The 27,148-nt window shown below is 33.7% G+C and overlaps 1 protein-coding gene across 1 annotated transcript in view; it reads right to left on the bottom strand.

Moving 5' to 3' along the window:
* The window catches only part of CFAP47 (cilia and flagella associated protein 47), a 507,952-nt gene that overhangs the window by 88,460 nt on the left and 392,344 nt on the right, over positions 1–27,148 (bottom strand). The window contains exons 55-57 of the mRNA XM_070291173.1: positions 24,558–24,662; positions 18,840–18,996; positions 14,967–15,065 (exon numbers count right to left, since the gene is read on the bottom strand). Coding sequence (XP_070147274.1) covers positions 14,967–15,065; positions 18,840–18,996; positions 24,558–24,662 — 361 coding nt within the window. The remainder of the gene's footprint in view (positions 1–14,966; positions 15,066–18,839; positions 18,997–24,557; positions 24,663–27,148) is intronic.

Below are 27,148 nucleotides of genomic sequence, written 5' to 3'. Positions count from 1 at the left end.
TCGCAAAGAGTCAGACACGACTGAGTGACTGAACTGAACTGAACTGGACTAACTTGAAAATCATAGATTCTCTCTTTGGATGTGTCAAATCTGCCGATGAATCCATCAAGGCATTGTTTATGTATTTTCATTTCTAGCATTTTTGTTATTTTTTAAAATAACTTCCATTCTGCTGCTGAAATTAATTCAATCTGTCATCCTGTTCATCTTTTCCATTCAAAGCTTAAAGCTATAGTAATTTGAATGTCTTCTTAGGTAGTTTGAACATCCGTATGATGTCACAGTTTGGGTCTAATAATTGATTTGTTTCTTGAGACGTGTGTTATTTTCCCCTTGTCATTTGACAAGGGGATATATATCTGTCTCATATATTTTTTAGCTGAGAGTGATACACTTTTGTTCATGTGGGAATAGTTTGCCAAAGAGTTTTTCTTAATGCCTGCTCCACCCTCAGTTTTTGGTCTTCCCTTTGCACTGTACCTCGCATAGGGTCTTCCTCCTGCAACTGTTCAGTGTTACTCGTTTTGCAGTTGCTTGTTAACCTTGCGGTAGTAGTGGTGAGGCCAGTGTTCTCTGTGGTTCTAATTAAGCTTGATTGTCATGCAGTCACCATATCCTCTGTTTTGAGGGATGTGATTTTCTTACTTGTAGTGTTCTTCTGCTAGCTGTTGTACTATGTCTTACATAAATCCCTGCTCTCCCCCAAGAGTAGAAGTTTTTTCTTTTTCTTTTTTCCCCTCTGACCTTACTCTAGCTGAAATGGGTTTTTACCTATGCTCTAAGGGCTTACCTATGCTCCAAGAACAATATTTGTTTTTCTTCACCATGAAGGGTAAGGCTTTTGTTCCACAGCAATATAAGAAAGGGAGTCCAGGAATATTTTCATGCCTTTCTCAGAGAAGCTGCAGGCCCCTCCTCTAAGTCTGTACCACAAAGGATAATCTTTCAAAGTTTCTCCAGTTTTTTCTGGAGTGCCAGTGGGATTTTAGGGGGTTAAGCTACTAAGAGGATGTCACTGTCAATCTATCTTTAGCCCTTGGGATAAAAATTATGACCTTTCAGTTTTCTCATCTTTTCATTATTTTTGACTGTGAACAGTGCTTTTTTTTCCAAAGCTAAACATTTAAACATCACTGAGCAGAACATGGAAATGCCAAGTGACAGATTTTTAAAATTAGAAAACTTAAAAGGTCGAGAAGAAGTTTCTTGCCTAAGGTTATATTAATTGGTGGCAGAGTTGAGTTTCAAGGTAACCGTATCAGCTAAACACTATTTCTACGAACCATTTACTGGGTCATTAAAATATTTTAGTACAAAGAAACTTTCTCTGAAACATATTTCTCTTAATAGAATTTATGATAATGGAATTTTGTTTATACAGTGATACTTAAAGAAATGCTCATTTTTAATCTATTTTGGTCTATTTCTCTTCTGTAGACCTTTATTTTAATTTTTAAGGTCACATTAGTGAAAATCTGTTTTAAATGTGGCAGTTTTACTTCTAGGTGAAATGGACTTTAACTGGAAAAAATTAGTTATATATTCTTTTAAGATATCAGTGCTTTATACTTCACTAAATATCCAGGGAGTGATCATTGAGAAAACATGGTTGTTATCTTTACAACTATTATATTCTAAAACATAAATTCTTTGAGTATGTAACTTCTATTGATCATAGCAAGGATTTCCAAATTAGAATAACATCAATATTAATAATGAAACTAGTAGCAACAATAATAAGAGCAAAATTATTACCCTATAAATCTGTATATCCCTCTACATGTATAAAATGCTTTGAGACAGAGTTTTGTCTTTACATTTATTATCTAGATTAATGCTGAATTAGAATACTATCTTGTCAAATCATCACTGGTATATAATTCACATTGCTTAAAGATAAACTTTCTCATTTTGAGGATTATGTATAATGCTTTATATAAACCTATAATAATATAAAAAGAAGGAAAACCATATATTTTTATTCTGGAGAAGGATTTTGGCTCTCATTCACTGGCAATAATATAATTGAGTTGGAACTATGAAATTCTCTTGAGAATTTTGTTAAATTAAACCATTTCATGAAAATAAGCATTTAAGGTAAATGATGTGTCAGTATTTAAAGACTATAGACAGGTAATATAAGAAGAAAAATAAAGTACTTATCCATAAGCACATAAAAAACTATAAGAATTACTGTTTTAAGATGGTTTAATAAAGTCAATAATAGAATTTTGTTCTTACTTCCCAAATACACTGATGATGGGCTATTTTTAAAGCAACATCTAAATTTCTGGTTTCTTCTATATCATATTGAGAATAGAGAAAGTGACTAGTCAGATATAAATACACACCATAAATATCACAAATTTTTAAAAAAGTACTGGCTAGTTATAACCAAATTACTGAAACAACATATAGAATGACTATAAAGAAATCTTGAAGTACGTATTTATGAATGTTATCTTATTAACATATGCTTTGATTAACTAAAATACTATATAATATTAAATATATTAAAGAATTAATATATTCAAATATGCATCAATATATTATAATCATATTTCTTCATATAAATTAACTTATACATAATTATTGATTTACATTTAAATAATTAATATATAATTTATATATTAATATTGTTCCCATTCATTGGGAAAGCACTGGATTATTTTGTAAATGATACAGTCACAACAGATATCTAGCTAAAGGAAAAACAAATAGGAAAACCTGCACACTAAATATAAAGATAAGTTCTAGATGAATTACATATTTAAATATACATATTTTAAAACTCTACAAGAGGTTAGGAAAAAAAATTAGTAGTCTATTTGCACAATGTTTGAAGGAGAAAATCTTTCTAACCAAGATAGGTGACTCAGGGAATAGAAAAGAAAGGGCTATTCAATGATAAAATTGCAAAACAAAGAACAAAACCTATGGGAAAATTTTATAATCAAACACAATAAAATAATAGATTGAAAGAAGTTATCACCCAGGGACGTATCAAAAATGTTTTCTAAATTGAATAGGAGGCAACACTTCCAAATCCATTCTATGAAGCCACCAGTACTCTAATACCAAAACCAGATAAAGATAAAGAAAAAAAATTATAGGCCAATATCTTTCAAGAATGTAGATGTAAAAATACTCAATAAAACATTAGCAAAATCAATTCCACAATACATATAAAAGGATCATACACCATGATCTAGTTGGATTCATTCAGGGTTGCAAGGATGGTCTGACATATACAAGTCAATCAATGTTATACATCATATCAGTAGAAGAAACAACAAAACTACATGATTATCTCAACAGATGAAATACTGTCAAAATACTGTTTGACAATGTACATACTTTTATATTATTAAAATGCCCATACTACCCAAAGCAATCTATAGATTTAATGTAATCCCTATCAAAACACCCATGACATTTTTCACAGAACTAGTAGAACAAATAATTCTAAAATTCATATGGAACAACAAAAGATCCAGAATTGCCAAAACAATCCTGAGGGAAAAGAACAAAGTTGGAAGCATAGTCCTTCAGACTATACTACAAAGCTACAGTAATCAACACAATGTGGTTTCAACACAAAACAGACACGTAGATCAATGTAATAGAGCAGAGAGCCCCCAAATAATTCCAATCCACACATCTGTGATCAATTAATCCACAACAAAGGAGACAAGAAAATACAATGGAGGAAAGACAGTCTCTTCAACAGCTGGTGTTGGGAAAGCTACACATAAATCAATGAAATTAGAATACCTCCTTACATTATATGGGCTTCCCAAGTGGCTCAATGGTAAAGAATCTGTCTGCTATTGCAGGAGACACAAGATATGCAGGTTCAATCTCTGGGTTGAGAAGATCTGCTGGAGGAGGCCGTAGTGACCCACTTCAGTATTCCTGCCTGGAAAACTCCATAGTCAGGGGAGCCTGGTAGTCCATAGGGTCACAAAGAGTTGGACATGACTGAGCAACTGTGAATGAGCACACACAGTTGCATCACACACACAAATAAACCCAAAATGGTTTAAAAACCTAAATATAAGACTTGACATCATAAAATTCCTAGAAGAGAACATAGGCAAAACATTCTCTGACATAAATTACAGCAATATTTTCTAAAAGAAATAAACGCAAAGTAAGCTAATGAGACATAATCAAACTTAAAAGCACTTGTACTGCAAGGGAAACTATTAAAATGAAAAGACAACCTATGAAATGGGAGAAAAGATTTGCAAATGATGTGACTGACAAGGGATTAATCCCTGAAATATACAAACAGCTCAATACTGAAGAAACAAACAACCCAACCAAAAATTAGGCAGAAGATCTAAATAGACATTTCTCCAAAGAAGACATACAGATGCCAACAAGCACATGAAAAGATGTTCAGATCACTAATTATTAGAGAAATGCAAATCAAAACCACAATGAGGTATCACCTCACACAGGTCAGAATAGCCATCATCAAAAAGCCTACAAATAATAAATGCTGAAGAGAATGTGAAGAAAAGAGAACTCTCCTACACTGCTGGTGGGAAAGTAAACTGGTATGGCCACTATAGAAAACAGTATAGAATTTCCTTAAAAAAAAAAAAAACTAAAAATAGAGTTTCCATACGGTCTAGTAATCTCACTGTTGGGCATATATCCAGAAAAGATAGAAACTCTAATTTGAAAAGATATATGCACCCCAGTGTTCATAGAACACTATTTACAATAACCAGGACATGGAAAAAACCCAAGTGTCAAACAAGAGATGATTGGCTTAAGAAGATGTGACATATACACACACGCAGGCAAACACACACACACACACACAATGGAATGCTGCTCAGCCATAAAAAGAACTATTGTCATCTGCAGCAATATAGATAAACATAGAGAATATTACACTTAGTGAAGTAAGTCAGACAGAAAAAAAAATATTAAGGACATCACATGTGGAATCTAAAAATAATACAAATGAATCTATATATAGAACAGAAATAAACACATAGACGTACAAAACAAATTTTGGGTTACCAAGGAAAAAAGGGAGGATAGGAGGGATAAATTAGAAGTATGTGATTAATGGATACAAACTATTATACATAAAATAGATAAGCAACAAGTATTTATTATAGTATATATGGAACTATATTCAATATCTTATGATAAACTATCACTTTGCTGGTACAACTGAAGCAATATTGTAAATCAACTGTACTTCAATTAAAAAAAGGTTTTGAGCTGATGACATGAAAAAGTTTTGCAAATTAATGGCAGATGTAAAACAACCTAATATCATTTAAAATGGGCAAAAGTTATGAAAATACAATTTACATGAAGCCAAATGTAAACACTAATGTTAGGTCTGAAAGTTCTGCTTCCTGGAACCCAATGCGTTTCTTACAATGGTTAACTGAATGGTATCATGTTGACAACAGAGACATTAATTTTCAAAGACAGGGGATGCTACCTAACATTTATCTGTCTACCTATACATCTATATTTAAATAAAGCTAAATTAGAATTTTTAAGTTACATGAAAATGACTAAAATTATATTTGATTAGTTTCAGTTAGATATAGACAATTATGTGGAAAAAGAAAGGCCTGATGTTTTAAAGAAAAATATAAATAGACCAACATGGTTAAATGTATCTTCTCTATGTGCTTTTCTGCTAGGAATCTTTAACCAGAAGTAGGATTCCCTAACATTGAGATTGCTCTGCAGACAACAATCTAAATTGAGGCTCTAAATCTTTTCTTTTAAATCAAAGATAAAATTTAATTAGCTCTTACAGAAATTATTTACATTGTGTAAAATGTTTTGTATAGTGTGCTAATCCTTTTACCACTGCATCATGGAATATCATGAGTAATAAAGTAATATGATAGTCATTATATGAGCACTTTTAATTATATTCATCTTTCTCCTTAAAATGATTGAAGGTTTTTTATTTTGAGCAAAGTGTTACTTTCAGTAAAGCCTTTTAGTTATCTAGGAAGCAATAAGATAAAATATAATAGTGAGCTTTTATACTTAAAATAAGGAAGAAATTATTAAGTATAAATAATCATAAAGGTATTTTGTATTATGTGACAACAAACTATATTTTCTATTGCACTTGTCAAAAAGAATAAGATATATTGTCAATACTATCACTATTCTTAAAAAGTGATCAAAATTAGTTTTAAGCATGATTTGCCCATTAGAACACTTGTAAAATATTTTAAAAATAAAATTTAAATGTTTTTGAAGGCACAAAGCTGATGAACTAGTGAAAATACATAAAATGACACTAATACAAAGATTTAATATCACAGAAATGTCATTTCTTTCTACATATATAAAGTTGCAATTTAAATTATAACTTTAAAATAATCCCAGTAAATATTTTCTCAGGTTTTCTCTAGAGGTAGTCAAGTTTATTATAAGGTTCATACAGATAAATAAATAGGGAATAACAGCCAATAAAATCTTAGAAAGGAAAAGCAATATGACAGTTATCTTCAACGCATACTAAAGCACATTATAAAGCCTCTCTAATTGAAACAGTGTAATTTGGGCTCTAAAAGACAGATCAGTGGAATAGTAGAGATAATTCAGAAAGAACTGAAGTACATATGGCAGTTTAGTCTATGATAATGCTGGCATGTGAAATCAGTAGGGATAAATGGGCTTTTAAATAAATCTTAAAGAAATATAGTAGACAGCCATTTGGATAAATTAGATGAAGAGAAACACCATATTCTTGGATTCAAAAACTCAATAACTTAGTATTTCTAAGATGACAGTTGCTCACAAATTAACATATAGTTTCAATACATTTAAATTAAAGTCCTCACAAGGGAACATGTGCATATCTGTGCTCCTGTGTGTGTTTGGCAATTACTAGCTGATTCTGAAATGATTATGAATGTCCAAAGCATCTAGAATAACTATGACAATCTTGAAGAAGAGGAAAAATGTGAAGGCTTTATGTTACTACATATTAAGACTTGCCATATGGTAGTTGAGATACATGGTATTGGTGCAAAAACATATGAACAGACAACTAGAAAGGAACAGAATCCAGAAAAAAAAAAAAAAAACACCTCATACACATTCTGTCAGTGGATTTAAGAGAAAAGTGTAACTGCAATTTCAGTAAGGAAAGGATGACTTTTTCTATAAATGGTGATAGGACAATTATGTATACATAATGAATAATATTGCTTTCAAATTGTAGCGCTGGAAAAGACTCTTGAGAATCCCTTGGACTGTAAAGAGATCAAACCGGTCTAAAGGAAATCAAAACTGAATACTCATTGAAAGGACTGATGCTGAAGCTGAAGCTCTAATACTTTGGCCACCTGGTGTGAAGAGCTGACCCACTGAAAAAGACACTGATGCTGGGAAAGATTGAGGACAGGAAGAGAAGAGGGTAACAGAGGATGAGATGGTTGGACAGTGTCACTGATTAATGGACATTAATTTGAGCAAACTCCAGGAGATAGTGAAGGACAGAGGAGCCTGGCATGCTGCACTCCATGGGGTCACAAAGAGTCAGGGCACGACTTAGTCACTGAATAATAACAAAAAATGAATAAAATGAACCTTGATTCTGACATCTTATCATATTTAAAATTATTGAGATAAGTATCAGGAAAAGTGAACAATAATGCTTCTACTAAAAAGAAGATATATCTTTATGACTTTATGCCCCAAGCTATCAAGATTATTGCCAATATACAGTGCCTAGATATCAACTTTTTGGGAGAATTGCCTTCAGCAGAAGAGAGTCACCTGACCCAGTTAAACTCCTTTCCAGGATTAGACTACATTTCATAATGAATTGATGGGGTTGGGGTGGGAGGGATGGGTGTGAGGAAATGAGATGTAAAATCCTGGCCTCCTCATCTCCAATTGGGGAGACTCTGAAGAGCTCTCCTTGTTTCAGTGCTTGCCAAGGTGTGAGCTGACACTTTTGTCCTCACCTCCCTCTGTTCAGTTTTGTTTCATCCTCTCTCTCCCAGTGCTGCAGATCCTCATATACTGCCCACTAGTACACTTCCTGCACACCAACCTCCTTCTCAGAGACTGCTTTCCAGGAAGACTTGTTTTTTTTTTTTTTTTTCCTTTTGCAAGAGTGGCATTTATGATATTCTGAGTGAAACTTGGACATATATTTAAAGTTTTCATTTTATTTTTACTGACATTTTATAGCTCTCTTCTGTTTAAAACAGTATTGCATAATTGGGTAAGAGTCCAAGTCCTACATTCGAACTCAAGTTCCAGCACATACTGTGAGTGTGATCCTGGATATAACTTATCAGCATAAGTTACACATCTCAGTATACTCATCTCTAACACAGTGCTATTAATGGAATCTATCTCCTAGGGTTCTTGTGAAGACTAAATGAATTGATATTTATATAAAGTGTTTAGTTCCTGGAACAGAGTACATTGTACTGCTCATGACAAGTGACACTGCTTTCTAGTAAAATACTATAGGTAAATTATTATATAGGTGATACTAAGAAATGCCAAAATTTGTGAAAGTGGTATATGAATAATAGAAATTTGCTGAGTTTTTAAATTAAAATTTTGAATGAACAGAATATATAAAGGATTAGGGATAGCAAAAGGAGGAACAAGTGTGAGTTATTTTTTAAATAAAGTTAGATATAAATATACATATCTATCACTGCAGATGGTGACTGCAGCCATGAAATTAAAAGACGCTTACTCCTTGGAAGAAAAGTTATGACCAACCTAGATAGTATATTCAAAAGCAGAGACATTACTTTGCCGACTAAGGTCCATCTAGTCAAGGCCATGGTTTTTCCTGTGGTCATGTATGGATGTGAGAGTTGGACTGTGAAGAAGGCTGAGCACCGAAAAATTGATGCGTTTGAACTGTGGTGTTGGAGTAGACTCTTGAGAGTCCCTTGGACTGCAAGGAGATCCAACCAGTCCATCCTAAAGGAGACCAGTCCTGGGTGTTCATTGGAAGGACTGATGCTGAAGCTCCAATACTTTGGCCACCTCATGTGACAAGTTGACTCATTGGAAAAGACTCTGATGCTGGGAGGGACTGGGGGCAGGAGGAGAAGGGGACGACCCAGGATGAGATGGCTGGATGGCACGACGGACTCAATGGACGTGAGTCTGAGTGAACTCCGGGAGATGGTGATGGATAGGGAGGCCTGGCGTGCTGTGATTCATGGGGTCACAAAGAGTCAGACACGACTGAGCGACTGAACTGAACTGAACTGAACTGAAAGTTCAGTTGGATACTCTTAAAACATAAATATGAATATAAAAAGATACCTACTGTTCTGTAATATATCCTCTTCTAGAAAAGGTATTGATCAAGGCAACAAGACTTTCATCAATGAGTAGTTGATGAAAATTAAAATCATTGCTCTCCTAACTGTTTTACCTAAAAAGCAGTTTTCAGAAGAAAAATAACTGCTATTTATTGCTTTGTTTGTTTTTCAGAAATATATTTCCTGGCATGTACTGGCAGTGTGCTAGATCCTATTTCATCTAAAACTGAGAAAATCAGGAATTTGTCTTTTCATTTACCTCTTTTCACCTATGCAAATAATACTAATAACCAATACTTGTACGTAATTTTATTGTTTAGACATTTCATCACATGCACAACTGCATTTGCTCAAAAAAAATCAGGAAAAAAATATCTTATTAGGTAAAATTGATTTCTACTTTTTCTGATTTCTAAAACAGGGTCTAGAGAGTACAGAAACCAGCTCAAGCTAACACAACTTTTCCATATTACAGTAAAAAAAAAAAAAAAAAAAAAAGATCAAGGGGGAGAAAACAAACAAACAGAACACAGATTCTCACACTGCAAGTCTAATGTCCTACTCCTGCAGTGTGGCTCCCTTCCTAAAGCCCTAGGTCTAACTTTACACATATATAGATTTCTACTTACTCCCTAGTGCTACACTATGATATATAATGCTAATCTATGCCCCCTCCCTTTTTCTTAACTAACACAGTCAGAGGATCCATGAAAATGTTCCAGCTAAGATTTTTTTTTTTCTCTCAAGAGTTTAATCTTGATTTTCCTTCAGTGACATTTGAATACTTACTAGCAAAAGAGGAAAAAAAATACTGCAACTCTTATACATGTCTCAGTGTTATAGAAGGATGTCTTCTGAGATCACAATTCACCTATACTCTTGTCTCATTCTTGGTTACTTGACCTAATTAGATGTGTAGACAAGAATGAGTTTCAAAGTGAAAACCTGGCAGGTTAAGATTCTCCACTGACAGGAAGACCTTTTTTTTCCTCCTCCTGTCTACTTCCTGTCACCAGTTTTGACAAAAAGATAACAAAAGAACAGTGAAACTACTAAAAACAAAATGAAGTATTTAGCTATTAATATCTATAGCTTCCCTTGTGGCTCAGCTGGTAAAGAATCCGCCTGCAATGCAAGAGACCTGGGTTCGATCCCTGCATTGGGAAGTTCCCCTGGAGAAGGGAAAGGCTACCCACTTCAGTATTCTAGCCTAGAGAATTCCATGGACTATATAGTCCATGGAGATGCAAAGAGTTGGACACGACTGAGTGACTTTTCGTTTTCCTTTCCCTTTCATCTATAGCTTAGTATAGAACTCAGTCTAAGGAAGAAAAATTCTAGAAAAAAAAAATGTTTCCTTTGAGGAATGAAATGGATGTGAACATCTTTTTCCAATGTAAAAAATAGTTTCAATGGCTAGGGTTGTTGCCTTGGTTACTATTTATATATCTATCTATCCATCCATCCATCCATCCATCCATCCATCTATCCATCTATCAATCCATTCACCCACCCATTCAATTTTACTAAGGGATTTCATAAATGCAAAGGAACTTACAATTTCAGAAAGAACTAATATAATTTAATATGAGGAGTATTTGCAAAAATTATTTTTATCCATGTCCTTCTGTCATTATATAGACCAAAATGCTGGTAAAGTCAGGTTGTGATTGGGATGATGCATAGACAAGCTTACCACAGACTGAAGCAGCAACATTCAGAACTGAGGAATATATACTAGTCTTACCAGCTGTTACTTGATTTCCCTTTAATGTCTAACATTTAACTGATTTGAACTGAATGCACTGTCACATTACATGGCAAACTGGACAATGCAAGTTCAGAACCTCACCACTCAATCAGTTCATCTGAGAGCATGCAGATGTAGAAAGACTTATTTTTAAGGCTACAAATGCTTTATATAGTATATGAGGCAATTTTTGCAATACAGTCAAAGAATTCCAAAGTCTTTAAAAAGCCAATAGCACTGTAAGAAACAGAGATCCCATTTCTGTCGTACTTTTAGTGTTTATGTTATCCAACTCATCCTTAACACTAATATTATATCATATAAGAATATCAGAACAAATAGGAAGTTTCTTGAAAATAAACAATCCTCTTTAGAAATTTTATTTTATAGAGCAGCAGGGAATATATTTTGAAATGTTAACCCATTGCATAGACACGGTGTCCACTGTTAGATGAAAAATCCAGCAGAAGACTGCATTAAATTTAAAAACCATTTGAAGACAGCATTAACAATATAAATTATAACTAAGAAGGTACATTTGTAACTTTTATATTTTTAAAATCTGAAAATTTTTATGGAACACAAAATGTTGGTCTCTGTGTTGCACAGAAATTACATTATATATAATTCCTAATGGATTATTTAGGTTTTAATTTGAAAATGTCTTAAAAATTACTTGCTGCAGAATAAGGACCCAGGAATAAAAAAAAAAGGAAGCATAAAAAAAATGAGCAAAGTCATTTCCATATAAAATAGTTCAAAATTAGTAAAAAAGATGGAAATTTTATAAACTAATTCAATAAGATTTCTGACTCTGGTAAGAGAAACAATTTCCATAATCTCCATATTCAACTTTATGTTTACAGTGAATGATTCCCTGCCATTTTATTAATTTTTTACCTTTTGACCACCATTACACAATATTTGTATTATTTAAATAAAAGTACTGCCAATGGAAACTTGGTTTTTTTCAAGCAAAAATAAACTTCATTAATATTTATAAATACCATACTCAAAAATATTAAGGAAATTATTGGTCCTGGATAAGAAGATTAAATATTATAAAGGTGCAGTTCCCCCCAAATTTGTCTATAGGTTTAATGTAATTTCAATCCCGTTGTTTATTGGGACTTTTAAGAACTTGTTTATAAGTTGTTCTAATTTTTTTTCTATAAGGATAAAGAGATGATAAAAGGAAAGGAATGATTGAAATGACAATGAGAAAATATAAATAAAATAAGAAAACATAAACCTGTAGGATTTAAACTGTATGGCATTGGGAAAAGACCTGAAATACAGATCTGTGTAGCAGAGTATACATGATCTGAATATAGAATATCACATTGCAAAAATAAATCACAACAAAATAATAACTATCATTTAATTAAAAGATAGAAATCTTGCCTCTTAAGGGGGGGATCAAATTAGATTGTAATTTCATAGTATAAAAACCAAAATCTGGATAAATTAAAGGAGAAAATGAAAAAGATGCCTACCTACCTTTAACTCCTTCCCCATTATAAACAAAGGAAAAGAAAAAAGAAAATAGAGGTAAACTTTCAACTTATTTACAATGTACAAAGGCTTTGAAAGCGTAAAATCAATTGAAGAAATGAGAAAAGAAGAAAACGTCTCATATTAATGGGTTAGTAAAATTGAAATATAAGCAGACATATAAATAGTTATTACAAAAACAAAGTTGTTATTTGGCATTAAGGTGGTTTCTAATTTTTTTGTTGTTATAAATAACTCAATATCAAACATCTCTGTGAGTAAAATAATCCATCTTCTGGTTATTTCTCGAAAATATCTCATCAGAAATGGAATTACTGTGTCAAAAAAGTGCTAATTTCTAAGCTTCGTTATATATATTACACAAAGTGATTTTCAGCAACTGAGAGAGTTAATTCTTAGGTAGGTTGATAAGAAGTCTGGGGTCTCTGAGGAGGAGGAGGAGGAGGAGGAGGAGTTCGGTGGGAGGAGGGGGAAGAGGAGGAGAAAAGGACAAACTTTTCTTTTTAACATCCCTTCATCTTAATCATGTAATTTTCTTCTTTTTTTCTTTAAGGCCAGAGCTAATGATTAAACAACAAAACAACCCATCTTGCTCAAGGATATGTTTTGCCTTAAACTCTGTACCAATGATTATATAACAACAACATATCTTGTTCAAGGACATGTTTCTTGTCATCTTAAACTGTATGTTGTGAGAGTGGGTCTGGTAAGATCTTTACAACCTTGAGACATTCTTTTGATTTACTGTAATAACCAACTGAAAAAGTATATAGCTCCCTTGCTGAGATTAGAGAGGGGGGCACTCTCTGCCCCCACTCTGATGTCTATGTTAGAAGCTTTCTCTGTCTTTTTTCACCGTAATAAAACTTGTGTCACACAAGAACTCTGAGTGATCAAGCCTGCCCCTGATCCTGAAGCTAAACTCTCTTCTTCAGAGATCATGAATCCAACATCAATCACTGTAAGCTATAACAACTATGTAATGATTTGGTGATCCAGCTCTTTGCATCCAACTCTTTGTGACCTGATGGACTGTAGCCCGCCAGACTCCTCTGCCCATGGGATTTCCCAGGCAAGAAAAACTGGAGTGGGTTGCCATTTCCTGCTCCAGGGGATCTCCTCAAGCCAGAGATCAAAAACACATCTCTTATGTCTCTATACTTCCCTAATCAGTATTTGTGGAGAAGGAAATGGTAACCCATTCCAGCGTTCTTGCCAGGGGAAATCTCATGGATAGAGGAACCTGGCAGGCTATATAGTCCATGGGTTACAAAGAGTCAGACATGACTGAGTGACTAAACACACACACACACACACACATACACACAATCTGTATTTGTTCCTATTTCATTGAAACAGGAAAATTTTTTGTAAAAGAAAGGAAAAAGAAAACTTAGATAGTTACAATTTAATTAACATCTATTTGAATATTAGTGACCCTGAACTTATTTTTAGTCATTGTTTGGCCATCTTTACTTTCTCTTTTGTGAGCTGCAGTTCATACTTCTTTCAATATATTGCAAAGAAACAGAAAACAAAGATGCTGAAATCAGATATACAGTAGTCTGGCTTTGTTAGCAAATAACTGTTTTGATGCATAAGTTAATTTTTCTGAACTGCAGTCTCCTTGATTCAGTAAGAATAACACCTAAAACATGGAGTTGTTGTATCAAATGAAATAAATTAATAAGATTCAGAATGCTGATATAAATGACTAGAATAAAAATAAAAGAAAGTCATGAACCCACTTATATTTAAATGTCAGTAGTAGTTACTGATTGTAGCCATTATTTTTAAATTAAGATAATCTGTATTTTATCATATTTACAATAATTATGAAGATTGTTTTTTCAATTAAAAATATTTTAAGCAAAGTCATAGCTTGTGAGCTTTAGATTTTTAAGCAACTTCATTATTTCTTATGCCTTATAATTTTTTCCTATTCATCAATATTCAAATGGGATGACTAATATATATACACACCCTATAATACATTTTCACGGAATTGTCAGCTTTGCAAAAACGGAATTATTTTTCATAAGTGTAAGCAACTTTAGCACACTAGGTATTTTTAATTTTCTAAAATCTTTGACTTACACACTTATGTATTAAATGATGTGACATTCAACTATTCAAAATCTCAGAGATAACATTTTTTTACAAGTTGTTTCATGTATTATGGAATGAAAAATGAAGATGTGATGACTATACATAAAGGTTATATATTCTGTATTTTTCTGTCAATGTACTAAAAAAACTTGTGAAAATTTTTAACTTGTATATTTCATTTTCATTAAATATTTACTAAGACAATAAGACATATATTTATCATCTCTGAAATGTGACAGCATATAGAGTGACAGAATATAAAGGCAGAAATCCCATACCTTTTGTGTGAGTCACACCACTAATCTTGAAGGCAGAAGTCTCCTCCATGAAGCTGTCCCAGATTTGAGCCATGACAAGACGTTTGGGCTTTTCCTCACCTAATCAAAGTATAAAGAGATAACAGACTTCAATGTCACATTCAAGAGGACAAAAACCAGTGGAGACTGAAATAGAATCAAAATTTCCTTTTAATGGGAAATTTTCAGATCATTTTTCAAGGTATATTTAAGATTAGATTTAAATGACATTCCTGAAGCAGATATTCATCACTATTAATAGTTTTCTCTATAATATTAAAAAATCAACTTATAAACTCAACTCATAAATTCTTAGAATTTTCATTTAAACTATTCAAATTAAAAGATACTAAAGAGATCATGTTTGAGTCCACCATCTAAAAATAGATTATAAAAAATAAATAAATAATAAAAACAGATTATAGTAGTTAATAATTATACATGCATAAATACACACTTTTGCAGTGTTAATAATTTAAATTAACTACTACAAAAATCAATCAATTATTCAAAATGTGCTTATGGGTTATATAATAAGTACTTGCTTTTAGTGCTACCATGTATAAAAAGTAAAAGTCTCTGTCAACACTTACATTTATAATCATAAACATATTGAACTAGATGTCAGCTGATAATAAGGGGATTTTTGTAACATAGAGTAAAACTGTATACATATTTACCATTTTGCCCATCAATACTATTTGTAGAAATACATCTTAAATATACAAAGATGTTATTTGTATAGCAAAATGCATGGGGCATATTTATATAGCAAATTATTTGAAATAATGAAAATATTTATGTACTAGAGACTAGTTGTATATAATCAATAGTGTAGCAAAAAAATTACTGAGTACTAAAAGTCATAAAAATCTGTGAGAAAGATGTCCATTAACCATTTTATTAGGATTTCAGACATTGGTAAAGTAGCAAGGTGTAAAAGAAATCATACAGTATTCTACCTTTGTGTAAGAGGATGAAACAGAACCATGTGTGTATATATGCATTTATCCAATATCTCAGTTTTGCAGACATAAACACAGTAGGGATAAATCAGAATCAAATGATGATGGCCATCTATATGGTTGATTGAGAAATTGGTAGATGGCTCAATTACAGGAATGGTATTTCTTTAAGCAGAACATTTTATATAGATGAGTTTTGAATAATATATGTTTCACAAATTCAAAAATAAATTTAGAAAGTTTGAAAAAGCAAACCTAGAATTGAATTAAAATTAGAATTTAAGAAATCCTAATTAGAAATTAAGAAACATCTTTACATAAATTGACAACAAAACTATACAGAATAAAGAATTAAATACTGTGGCCATTTCATTGGCATATAGTTGCTTGTAGTAAATCTCTTATGATCTTTGTCATATAAGTTAGCTATTCTTATTCTTCTTGTCAGTCATGTTTCTATATGGCCCTTCAATAATTCAGGCCAACTTATGATGCCAAGTCACCAAGGAGTATGAGTACAAGAAGATATGCACATGGCAGCTAGAAAAAAAGAGTCCACAGAAGAAAGGGTGAGGAAGTTAGGACAGAGAGATTCCATCATTAAGAAAAGGAAAGGAAGAATCTTTTCATAAAGTAATGAAGAAAGTGGAAGAGAGGAAGATGTTAGAGGTCAGCATCTTCCTTGGTCTCCAGTCTCTTCAGGTTGAAGGATGAAGTGGGAGAACCTTTAAGTCTAAACATTCTCCCAGGATACGGTGAGTTTACATTAAAGACTTTTAAATCAATTTTTAAAAAGAGAATACATTTTAAATTATCAAGCTTACTATTTTTTCTTGTCATATAGGAGAAAAAAATTTAGAACAATGAAATGAAATTAAGAAATTAATTTTATTTTAATGCTAAAATTTTGATCCAATATGTTTTTATAATACTCATAGTGATACAACGGCCCTCAAAATTCCATTCCCTGGAAAGTTCCATTAATCAGCCTTGTGTATTCCCACACCAAGAACTGTAAGCCTGACAACTGGTACAAAGTTCACAAACACATATTTTCTTGGTGCTTACCTTAATTTATAGTTTCCAATCCCAGCCAAATATAATACCTTTTTTATTTGAATTTTGTCAGCTCTATCTTCTTTTCCCTCCAGGCATTTATATCAACCCACTGTGCCACTCTTCAAATCTCTTACTATATCTCTTTTCCTCAGCAGATGAAAATATAAACCTAACTGCTCTTAACCCCAAAGTGCCTCTACTACCTACATTTTTATCTACATTCACATTTGTTTTAAGGTACCATCATCTGTTCAAAGGTGGAAACATACTTCCTGTTCTAGGCTCTTCCTTCGACCTCAACCCTGATCCCAGTTCTTTCTGAGCTTTGGCCCATCAGTTAAACCCCACCGGCTTTACATCTTTTTAACTTTTGCTCAACCCTGGCTTCTTCCTTCTACTTATACATATGTTTAAGTCTCTTCCGCATTAAAATGCTGACTTCCTTGAGCCTGCAATCAAGTTTTATTAAACAGCATGTCTCTTCTCATTATAGTTGAAGTATCAATAAGGGCATTTTACATGAAATGACATTATGTTCTTAATTTTTCTTAATTACTTCATAACAAGAGCAAGAAGAGATGATCAGGAAAGATGAGAATTTTAACAGGTAAGTGACAGTGTTCAGTTTCAGCATGAATTAAAAAAAAAAAAGTAAACTTGTAAAAAGAAAAAAAAATAGTAAATATACAATGAGGATAAAATACAATTTCCCACAATCAGATTGACAGAAGTTAAGGAGAATGATGATACTCAGGGCTTCCAAGGTTCAAGAAAATATACTGTAATATACTTGTGAAGACAGCATGAATTCCAAGTGTAACCATTCTGTAGAGTAAACTGGTTATTTATATCATAAGCCCTAACATTTGTGTTCCTATTAGCTGTGAAATTGAACTTTATAAAAATGTATCATAGTAGTAGTAGTAGCTTTAGCAGACATGGCAATAATAGTTGAAAAGTTAAAATTATGAATGTCCATTATTAGATTTAAAATGTGTTTCATAAAACCTATAGTATAATGAAAGTGAAAGTGAAGTCGCTCAGTCGTGTCCGACTCTTTGCGACCCCATGCACTGTAGCCTACAAGGCTCCTCTGTCCATGGGATTTTCCAGGCAATAGTACTGGAGTGGATTGCCATTTCCTTCTCCAGGGGATCTTCTCAACCCAGGGATTGAACCCAGGTCTCTTGCATTGTAGACAGATACTTTACCATCTGAGCTACCAGGCATAATAGTTGATCTTTATTTCAGACTCATATTATTTGGTCATTTAACAAAGTGATCAAGCACTTCACAAAACTGAATTAAAAAAATACATTTTCAAAATGAAATAAAAAGAGGAACAAGCTTGGTAGGAGCCAAAATTTAATCTGACTATGCTATTTGTATGGAAAAAAGGCAAAGGAAACAAAATTATAACACTAGAATTTTTTCTTCTGGAACTCTTGCTTTTTTTGACTTTATTATTATTATTATTTTATAAAGTTTTAAAGAAGAAGCATTGATATATTTGAGTACTATCATAAAAATTATAAAAATTTACTATTAATAATTTACATGTTTGGGTTTCCAGATAAAATTAGGAGAATTTGACTTGGTACACAGATTCCTAATTTCTGATTCTGGCTCCATCATTTTAGAGCTGTGATTTTGGCCATGATATTGCATTTCTTACACCTTATGTTTTCTCTTTAAAAAATGATGCTGTTGAGCTAATGGATCTCTACAAAGTGTCTACTACCTCTAAAATGCTTGGATTCCATGATAGAATAAGTGTGATAGAATAATAATTACAAAATAACATATGTAAGGTAAAAGTAAAACAACTTACCAGTTAGTAAGATATCGATCAAAACATCTTCTTTGGTGGGATTTTGGAAAGGTATAGGAATAGATGCCTGAAGATGAAGGTATGCGGTTACTTTTTGTATTTCGTGAGGCTGGGGGAACAGTCCTATTCCAGAGATGAGGAATATCCATTCTTTAAACTGTTTAAAGATAGACATACATAACATATATGTCCTAATTACCTATTTTTTATTTGTAACACTTAATAAATATAGAGCACATAAAAATTTTGGCAGAGAAAAAAGTATTTAGTTAATATTTAACAAGCATCATTTTATCTTTCCTTTTCCAAATTCCTTTTGATTTTACTGAAAAAAATCAATGTTTTTACACTGAAAAAAAGGCCAAAGACCAGTATTCAACTATTAAACATATTTCAATGCATATAGGTTATTGATACATAAAAGAAATCTTAATGAAAACCATGCATTTCTGTTCAAGGTTTTTTAAAAAATCAATTTGTCTAACAAAATGGGTACTAAACATTGTATGAAGCTTCCAAAACATTAGAATTTCAAATGAATTTTAGGTAGTTAACACATTAAAGAAAGAAGGTGAGGCATAGACTGAAGTCTCATGAAAAAGAAGTGAGTACAACTTGTGTGTGTGTTTGTGTTCTCAGTTGGTCAGTCGTGTCCAACTCTTTGTAAGCCTGCCAGACTTGTCTGTTCATGGCATTTTCCAGGCAAGAATACTGGAGTGGGTTGCCATTTCCTCCTCCAGGGGATCTTCTCGATGAAGGGACTGAACCTGCATCTCCTGCACTGGCAGGTGGATTCTTTATGACTGCGATTGTCATATTACTTATTCCCATTATCTAGTACAGCCTACATTCTCTTATCACATGAAATGAAAGAATGGCTCAAAAATTATGCGAAGGAGACTGAATGTGGCCACTGTTTTCATCCACATTTCATAAACCTCTGTTTGAAAATGCTACCCTTGTATTCATTTAGAATAAAAGTCCCTTAAGACTCTGTTCTGCACTGAACACTTTACTAATGTTACTGATGAGTGAAGAGGTCATTAAACAAAAACTGACTAACAAGAAACTAAAGAGCCTCTTGATGAAAGTGAAAGAGGAGAGTGAAAAAGTTGGCTTAAAGCTCAACATTCAGAAAACTAAGATCATGGCATCCAGTCCCATCATTTCATGGCAAATAGATGGGGAAACAATGGCTGATGTTATTTTTCTGGGCTCCAAAATCACTGCAGATGGTGATTGCAGCCATGAAATTAAAAGACGCTTACTCCCTGGAAGGAAAGTTATGACCAACCTAGACAGCATATTCAAAAGCAGAGACATTACTTTGTCAACAAAGGTCCGTCTAGTCAAGGCCACGGTTTTTCCAGTGGTCACGTATGGATGTGAGAGTTGGACTGTGAAGAAAGCTGAGCGCCAAAGAATTGATGCTTTTGAACTGTGGTGCTGGAGAAGACTCTTGAGAGTCCCTTGGACTGTAAGGAGATCCAACCAGTCCATCCTAAAGATCAGTCCTTGAAAGGGCCAATGCTGAAGCTGAAACTCCAATACTTTGGCCACCTGATGCAAAGAGCTGATTCATTGGAAAAGACCCTGATGCTGGGAAAGATTGAGGGCAGGAGGAGAAGGGGACAACAGAGGATGAGATGGCTGGATGGCATCACCGACTCCATGGACATGGGTTTGGGTGGACTCTGGGAGCTGGTGATGTACAGGGAGGCCTGGTGTGCTGCAGTTCATGGGGTCGCAAAGAGTGGGACATGACTGAGTGACTGAACTGAAACTGACTAACAGTGTCCTAGTTTATCACCTCTAAAACTACAGAGATGTTTTCAAGCTTAAGTTCCAATAAAAAGAGGGAAACTTACTTTATGATTCTTTCCAAGTAGGATGGGTGGTGACAGCAAATCCATAAAATGCTGTCTTAGTAGTGAGGATTAAAAGCACGTTTTATCTGCATATGTCTTCAAGTGCCTACATTACTTTTATTCAAAGAATCTATGACCATAGGTTCACTGTATTTTCACTTATGATGCCTGAGCTTGATCATACACAATTGGTTGACTGGAATCAAGTATCAGGGTTCAATTACATTAACAACTGTTATGTAAATTATTTCTTGGCTATTTTATAAAACAAATCATGGATGACAGAAATTGGCTTATGTTAAACAACTGGAAATGAGCTAAAATTACAAAAACAGAAGATCATGTTTTCTTGTTTCACCAAGTCATCTAGAATACTGGAGCTTTTAAGTTAAACCACATCCCACCAGTTTTGGACATTAATCACTAACAATCACCCTAGCATTGGTTAAATTATCAACCTAGGTTCACAGAGAGAAATTAAAAAGTGCCCAAGCAAATGTGTGCATTAAAAAATATAACATTTTTAGTTCATCTTTTATCTAAAACTTCATTGAAAGGAGACAACAGTAAAACAAAGATTCAATTCCAATGTTTCTGAAAAATGAAACAAATGTAGGTAAAAGACAGTAGATCTGGCTCACACACTGAGTAGAGCTCATGGGCATCTGAGCTTTCTGAGAATCAAGAGAGTTTTCCATAGACACAGGCTGCAAGGACCACAGACTCATACTGGGTAATAATATCACTTTGATTTAATCTTTTTTCCTTCATTTCCACTATTCTGACCTTTAGATGCAGGAAGTCACATAATCAAGTATAAATAAGTAATGGAAACTATTTGCAAATAAAAATGAAATGACTGAAAACCAAGAGAAAAATCTCAGAACATAATGTTTGATATCAAAGAAAAGGCCTGTTTATCATATTTGCTGCTTACTATTGTTCCTCTTATCTTGTCATGCAGTGACACAATCTCTTTGAAACACTCTGGAAGCATATTTTGAGTTTATGATATACACAGTTGTGATGCCCTAACCAAATTAATCGCAAGATTCAAAATCTACACAAACTACCTTAACCTAAAGTTAGATTTTTTTTTAAAATAATGCAGAGTTCTTCACATGGATCCAAACTGGAAACAAATGAAATAAATTATAATCCATGGGCATTTCCTTAAGTTCAGCAAAGAACCATTTTCAGAAACACAAGCACTAACAGTTACAAGCACTAACAGAATAGATTTTTGATTAATCAGCTACTTAGTTGTGTGTGTTAATTCAAATATATTCATCAGTGAAATCAAGAGAGGAACAGAAATCTATGTGAGTTTTTCCCTAGTTGTTAATCTAATTGCAAACTCACAGACTTAGAAAAGTAACCCTAAAATTTTATTTTTAAAACATTTTATTTTTATGTCTACACATTCATCATATATATTGCATTTTCAGAAAGTTTGTTCAATCAATACTTTAGGATGAAACAGTTTTGCCTGAAAAAATTGTCAATGAGTGTTAGTTGCTCAGTCGTGTCTGACTCTTTGCAACCCCATGGACTGTAGTCTGCCAGGCCCCTCTGTTCATGGAATTCTCCAGACAAGAATACTGGAGTGGGTTGTCATTTCCTCCTCCAGGGGATCTTCCTGACTCAAGCATTGAACCTGGGTCTCCTGTATTACAGGCAGATTCTTTACCATCTGAGCCAATAGGGAAGCCTCAAAATGTCAACTAGATGAATTAAGAGGAAGCCCTCAGTGATTCAGAGATGAAAAAGGACAAAAAAAATAAATAAATAAAGGCAAAAAAATTAAAAGAAAAGGCAGGAAAAATCACAAGGGTTAGGGTAATACATTGAAAAGGTTGATGTGGTCTGGACTTTAGGTAAAAGGATGACATTGATTTAAGTCTCAGTTCAGTTCAGTCGCTCAGTCGTGTCAGACTCTTTGCGATCCCATGGACTGCAGCACGCCAGGCCTCCTTGTACATCATCAACAAGTTCGGGTTTACTCAAACTCATGTCCATTGAGTCAGTGATGCCATCCAACCATGGCATCCTCTGTCCTCTCCTTCTCCTTCCACCTTCAATCTCTCCCAGCATCAGGGTCTTTTCAAATCAGTCAGTTAGATTTAAGTCTAACCAGAGATGAAACCTTGGAGATTTGCTACAGCTTGGAAGGAGAGGCTGAGAATAACTGAAAGCAAGGCCCTGTGTTAAAGTGATTGACAAAAAGATTTGAGTTGATTACTTACTTGTTTGAGTTCTTTTCTGTCTGATAAAGAATTGTGAGTTTGACCTCTAGGCTAGGATTTTCTAAAGCTATCAAGATGAATAACTCATCATTGCCCTGCTGATGTGCCAGACTACCTTGAGTAGATATAAGTTCCACCAGAAATGCAAGCAACTAAGTTATCTCCAAGAATGAAGATGAAAGGGCTGACGCTGCTATGAAGCAATGAGCTAAAAGATAAGCCATGTTAAGTTTATTTCTGTGAAAGAAAATATCTCTACTACACCTTCCATTCTGTATAAGGATTACTGTTTATTTTCTTTAATATTTTTGACTCAACAGGACTTCCCTGGCAGTCCAGTGGTTAAGACTCCATGCTCCCAACGCAGAGGGCATGGGTTTGATTCCTGGTTGGATAACTAAGATCCCGTATGGTGCCCAGAAAAAAAAAATTATGAAAAAAAAATATATACATGTATATATATATTTTTGAGAGTCAAGCATAATCCATTGTATTGCTTCAGGTCATGTAGTAGTCAGTAATCATATAAACAATTTAATAGCCTCAAAAACTTTTTTTCTAAATTACATATTTTTTGGGGAAAAGAAGGCCCTTGGGCTTCCCTTGTGGCTCAGCTGGTAAAGAATTCACCTGTAATGTGGGAGACCTGGATTTCCGTGGGTTGGAAAGATTCCCTGGAGAAGGGAAAGGCTACCCACTCTAGTATTCTGGCCTGGAGAATTCCATGGACTGTATAGTCCATGGGGTCACAAAGAGTCGGACATGACTGAGTGACTTTCCCTTTCACTTTCTTTTGAGTTACATATTAGCCTTTCACTGACATGGGGACCTCTGTATTATATCTGATTTCACTCCCTCCCAGATTACAGGATTTTCTAAGCTCCTTGGATATAAAGCAAACCCTTCCACTTACTTTACTCCCGCATCAACACTTGAAGAAGTAAAAAATAATAATAAACATACAAATAATGTAAAATTCTTACTGGCAGTAACAGTTATGACTTGGCAGTGTGCCTGTAGCTATAAAAATAGTTATGAAGATGGGCTGAAGCAAGAAGTCCTAGGTTCAACCACCTACTGATCCATAAAATGGGGTTGACCATAATTTTACCATAAGGACTCTGGTGACAATGAATTGAAATAATTCTTAGAATGGTATGTAACAGGTTTAGAAATGGTTAAAAAATAAACTACTGTTTTTAAAAATTATTATTATTCAGATGAAAATAAAGTGGGAAAAAACATACTACTTGCAAGATTAGATTTCATACAATTTTATATTTAAGTTCATGAAAACTTGAGTAATAAAATCCAAGTCAGAAAATTAACATAAATGCTAGCAATTTGGCATTTACATTAAAGTACCTACATTTTAAATCTGCGTTTATATTCTCTTTCATTCAAGTGATCTAAAAATTTAAAGATGCCTTCTTAAATGCCTGTGCATACATAATGTATACTATATTTTCAAAAGTTCATTTAAATAATAATTTACAGTAAAGTTGTTTTGCTTTCAAAGATGTCAAATGGATAAATTAGATTTACATATTTATTAACTTTAAAATTTAATTAACCTGTCTTGGTCTAAGAATACTCTATCATACCTGAGCACAGTGAAAGATGACAGACGTCTGATGACTAGCTCTTCCAAGAGCAGAAGGACGAAAGTGAATAGGTATGTCTCTGGCTGAGTTAGGAGGTATGATCAGCTGTGTGAATTAAGAAACAAGAAGGGAAACAAAAATCAATACTTTTGCTTGAGTTGGCATCTTTGTGTGCTAGATATATGCCAGGTAGATGCTTGTGTGATTAACATGTTGCCTTGTACACAGTAACCATTTACAGCATGGTTCCTTGGCAAATATTAGTAAAACATCCCAAGATACTAAACAGTGTTCAGTAATACATACACCATGTTCTTCCCCAAGATAATAACTACATTGATCTGTAAAAGGAAATCAGGATTAAGCTTTTAAGCTGAGTTGGAATCCCCAATAATGGAAATGTGCTTATTGTCCATTTCAAGAACCATGTCGAACCACTGGGAACCTAACTTGTAGCCTTGGCGAGGTCAAAAGAAATGAACTCAGTCTAAATACAGAGGTAAGATATTCTTCTTTAGTGCACAATGAAGTATCTTCTTTGTCCTATCACACAGACCCTCAAGTGTGACCTACTGGAATAACTTGAGTCTGAATTGTATTAGTATGAGTTACTGCTTCAGAGATTGTAAAAGAAGCTAAAAATTCTATCATAAGAGAATGAGGACTTGAAGATCTTAAGTAATCAAAAAACTACACTGTGAATAATGTAACAAACATTTACTATCAACACTTATAGAATGGCTGAATGAATGTTATATGTTTGAAAAGTAAGTAAATTATTTTTTCACTAATATAGTTTGCCAGATAACTTTTGAAAAAGGAAACATGCAGGTTATCGATGTCTTTCAATTCTCATAGCATTTACTGTTCAATGAACTCTGAGAATAACCATGAACAAACATACAAACTTACTTTTAGAACAGAGTTAATTTGTTGCTGTCGTTCAGTTGTTAAGTCATGTCGGATTCTTTGCGACTGCATGAACTGCAGCATGCCAGACTTCCCTGTCCTTCACTTCTCCCAGAGTTTGCTCAAATTCATGCACATTGAGTTGGTGCTGCTATCTAACCATCTCATTCTCTGCCACCCTCTTCTCCTTTTGCCCTCAATCAGGGTCTTTTGCCCAGCATCAGGGTCTTTTCCAATGAGTTGGCTCTTCACATCAAGTGGCCAAAGTACTGCAGATTCAGCATCAGTCCTTCCAGTGAATATTCAGGGTTGATTTCCTTTAGGATGGACTGGTTTGATCTCCTTACTGTCTCAAGAGTCTTCTCCAGCATCATAATTCAAAAGCATCAATTCTTTGGCGCTCAGCCTTCTTTATGGGCCAACTCTCACATCCACACATGACTACCGGAAAAACCACGGCATTGACTAGACAGACCTTTGTCAGAAAAGTGATGTCTTTGTGTTTTAATACACTATTAAGGGCTACCCTGGTAGCTCAGTTGGTAAAGAATCTGCCTGCAATGCAGGAAACCCTGGTTCGATTCCTAGGTGGGGAAGATCCGCTAGAGAAGGGATAGGCTATTCATTCCAGTATTCTTGGTCTTCAATGTGGCTCAGCTGCTAAAGAATCTGCCTGCAATGAGGGAGACCTGGGTTTGATTTCTGGGTTGGGAAGATCCCCTGGAGAAGGGAACAACTACCCACTCCAGTATTCTGGCCTGGAGAATTCTGGAAAATTCCATGGGGTTGCAAAGAGTCAGACATGACTGAGTGACTTTCACTTTCACTTTTCTGATTTGTCATAGCTCTCCTTCCAAGGAGCAAACATCTTTTAATTTCATGGCTGCATGAATTAACAGAGCTAATTACTTCCTTATTATATATATGTGTGGTTTATCTCCAGCAATTTTTTTTTTAATTTCAGGCTGGATCTTCCTCTGATATTTCAAATGTGTTGATGCTATCAGTTAATGCACATTTAAGGAGTTTAATTTCAGAATCAAATTGAGCAAAAAAAAACTAGAAAAGTTGCATTTTACATGTTCTTTCAATTTAGCAAATGTGACAAAAGGATTTCTCTCCCTCCTCCCTATATATACATAAAAGAAATCACCAATTTCATTGTAAAAGTATATAATACTACATTAATTGAGATTTTAAACTCTAGTTCTACCACTTACTAATCATGTAGTTTAAATACTTTGACCTCTCTGGCCTCAAATTCCATTTGTATATGTTAGAGGCAAGTGGTGAAAATTGAGGTTGTGTATACAACAAACCAATAACTCAATTCCTTTATTTCCACAGAAAATTTATTGAAAAATTCATCTCCCCTGGTTTCAAGGAAAAGATAAACACTGTTGGATAGAATTTAACTGTAGCAAACCTACTTGTTTAGTGTAATAGGATACATATATACATAATATGCTAAATATAGCAGCTTTCTGACACTTAAAAACATTTCATTACAAGCAAAAACATTTTATTACAAGTGTCACTAGGAAAACCAATTCCAATCTTTGAGTTTACACTAGATTCTAGTTCAAGAGGGAAAGATATTCTTCCAACAGTTAGGTAAAATGAAATTTGGACCAGATACTAGATGATGGAGACTAAAATGCTCTTAAGAAATATAATCTGAA

Source organism: Ovis canadensis, chromosome X (genome assembly GCF_042477335.2).
Source record: "Ovis canadensis isolate MfBH-ARS-UI-01 breed Bighorn chromosome X, ARS-UI_OviCan_v2, whole genome shotgun sequence".
NCBI lineage: Eukaryota > Metazoa > Chordata > Mammalia > Artiodactyla > Bovidae > Ovis > Ovis canadensis.
The sequence above is the reverse complement of the archived record's forward strand: the minus strand, read 5'-3'. Positions and strand labels throughout refer to the sequence as shown.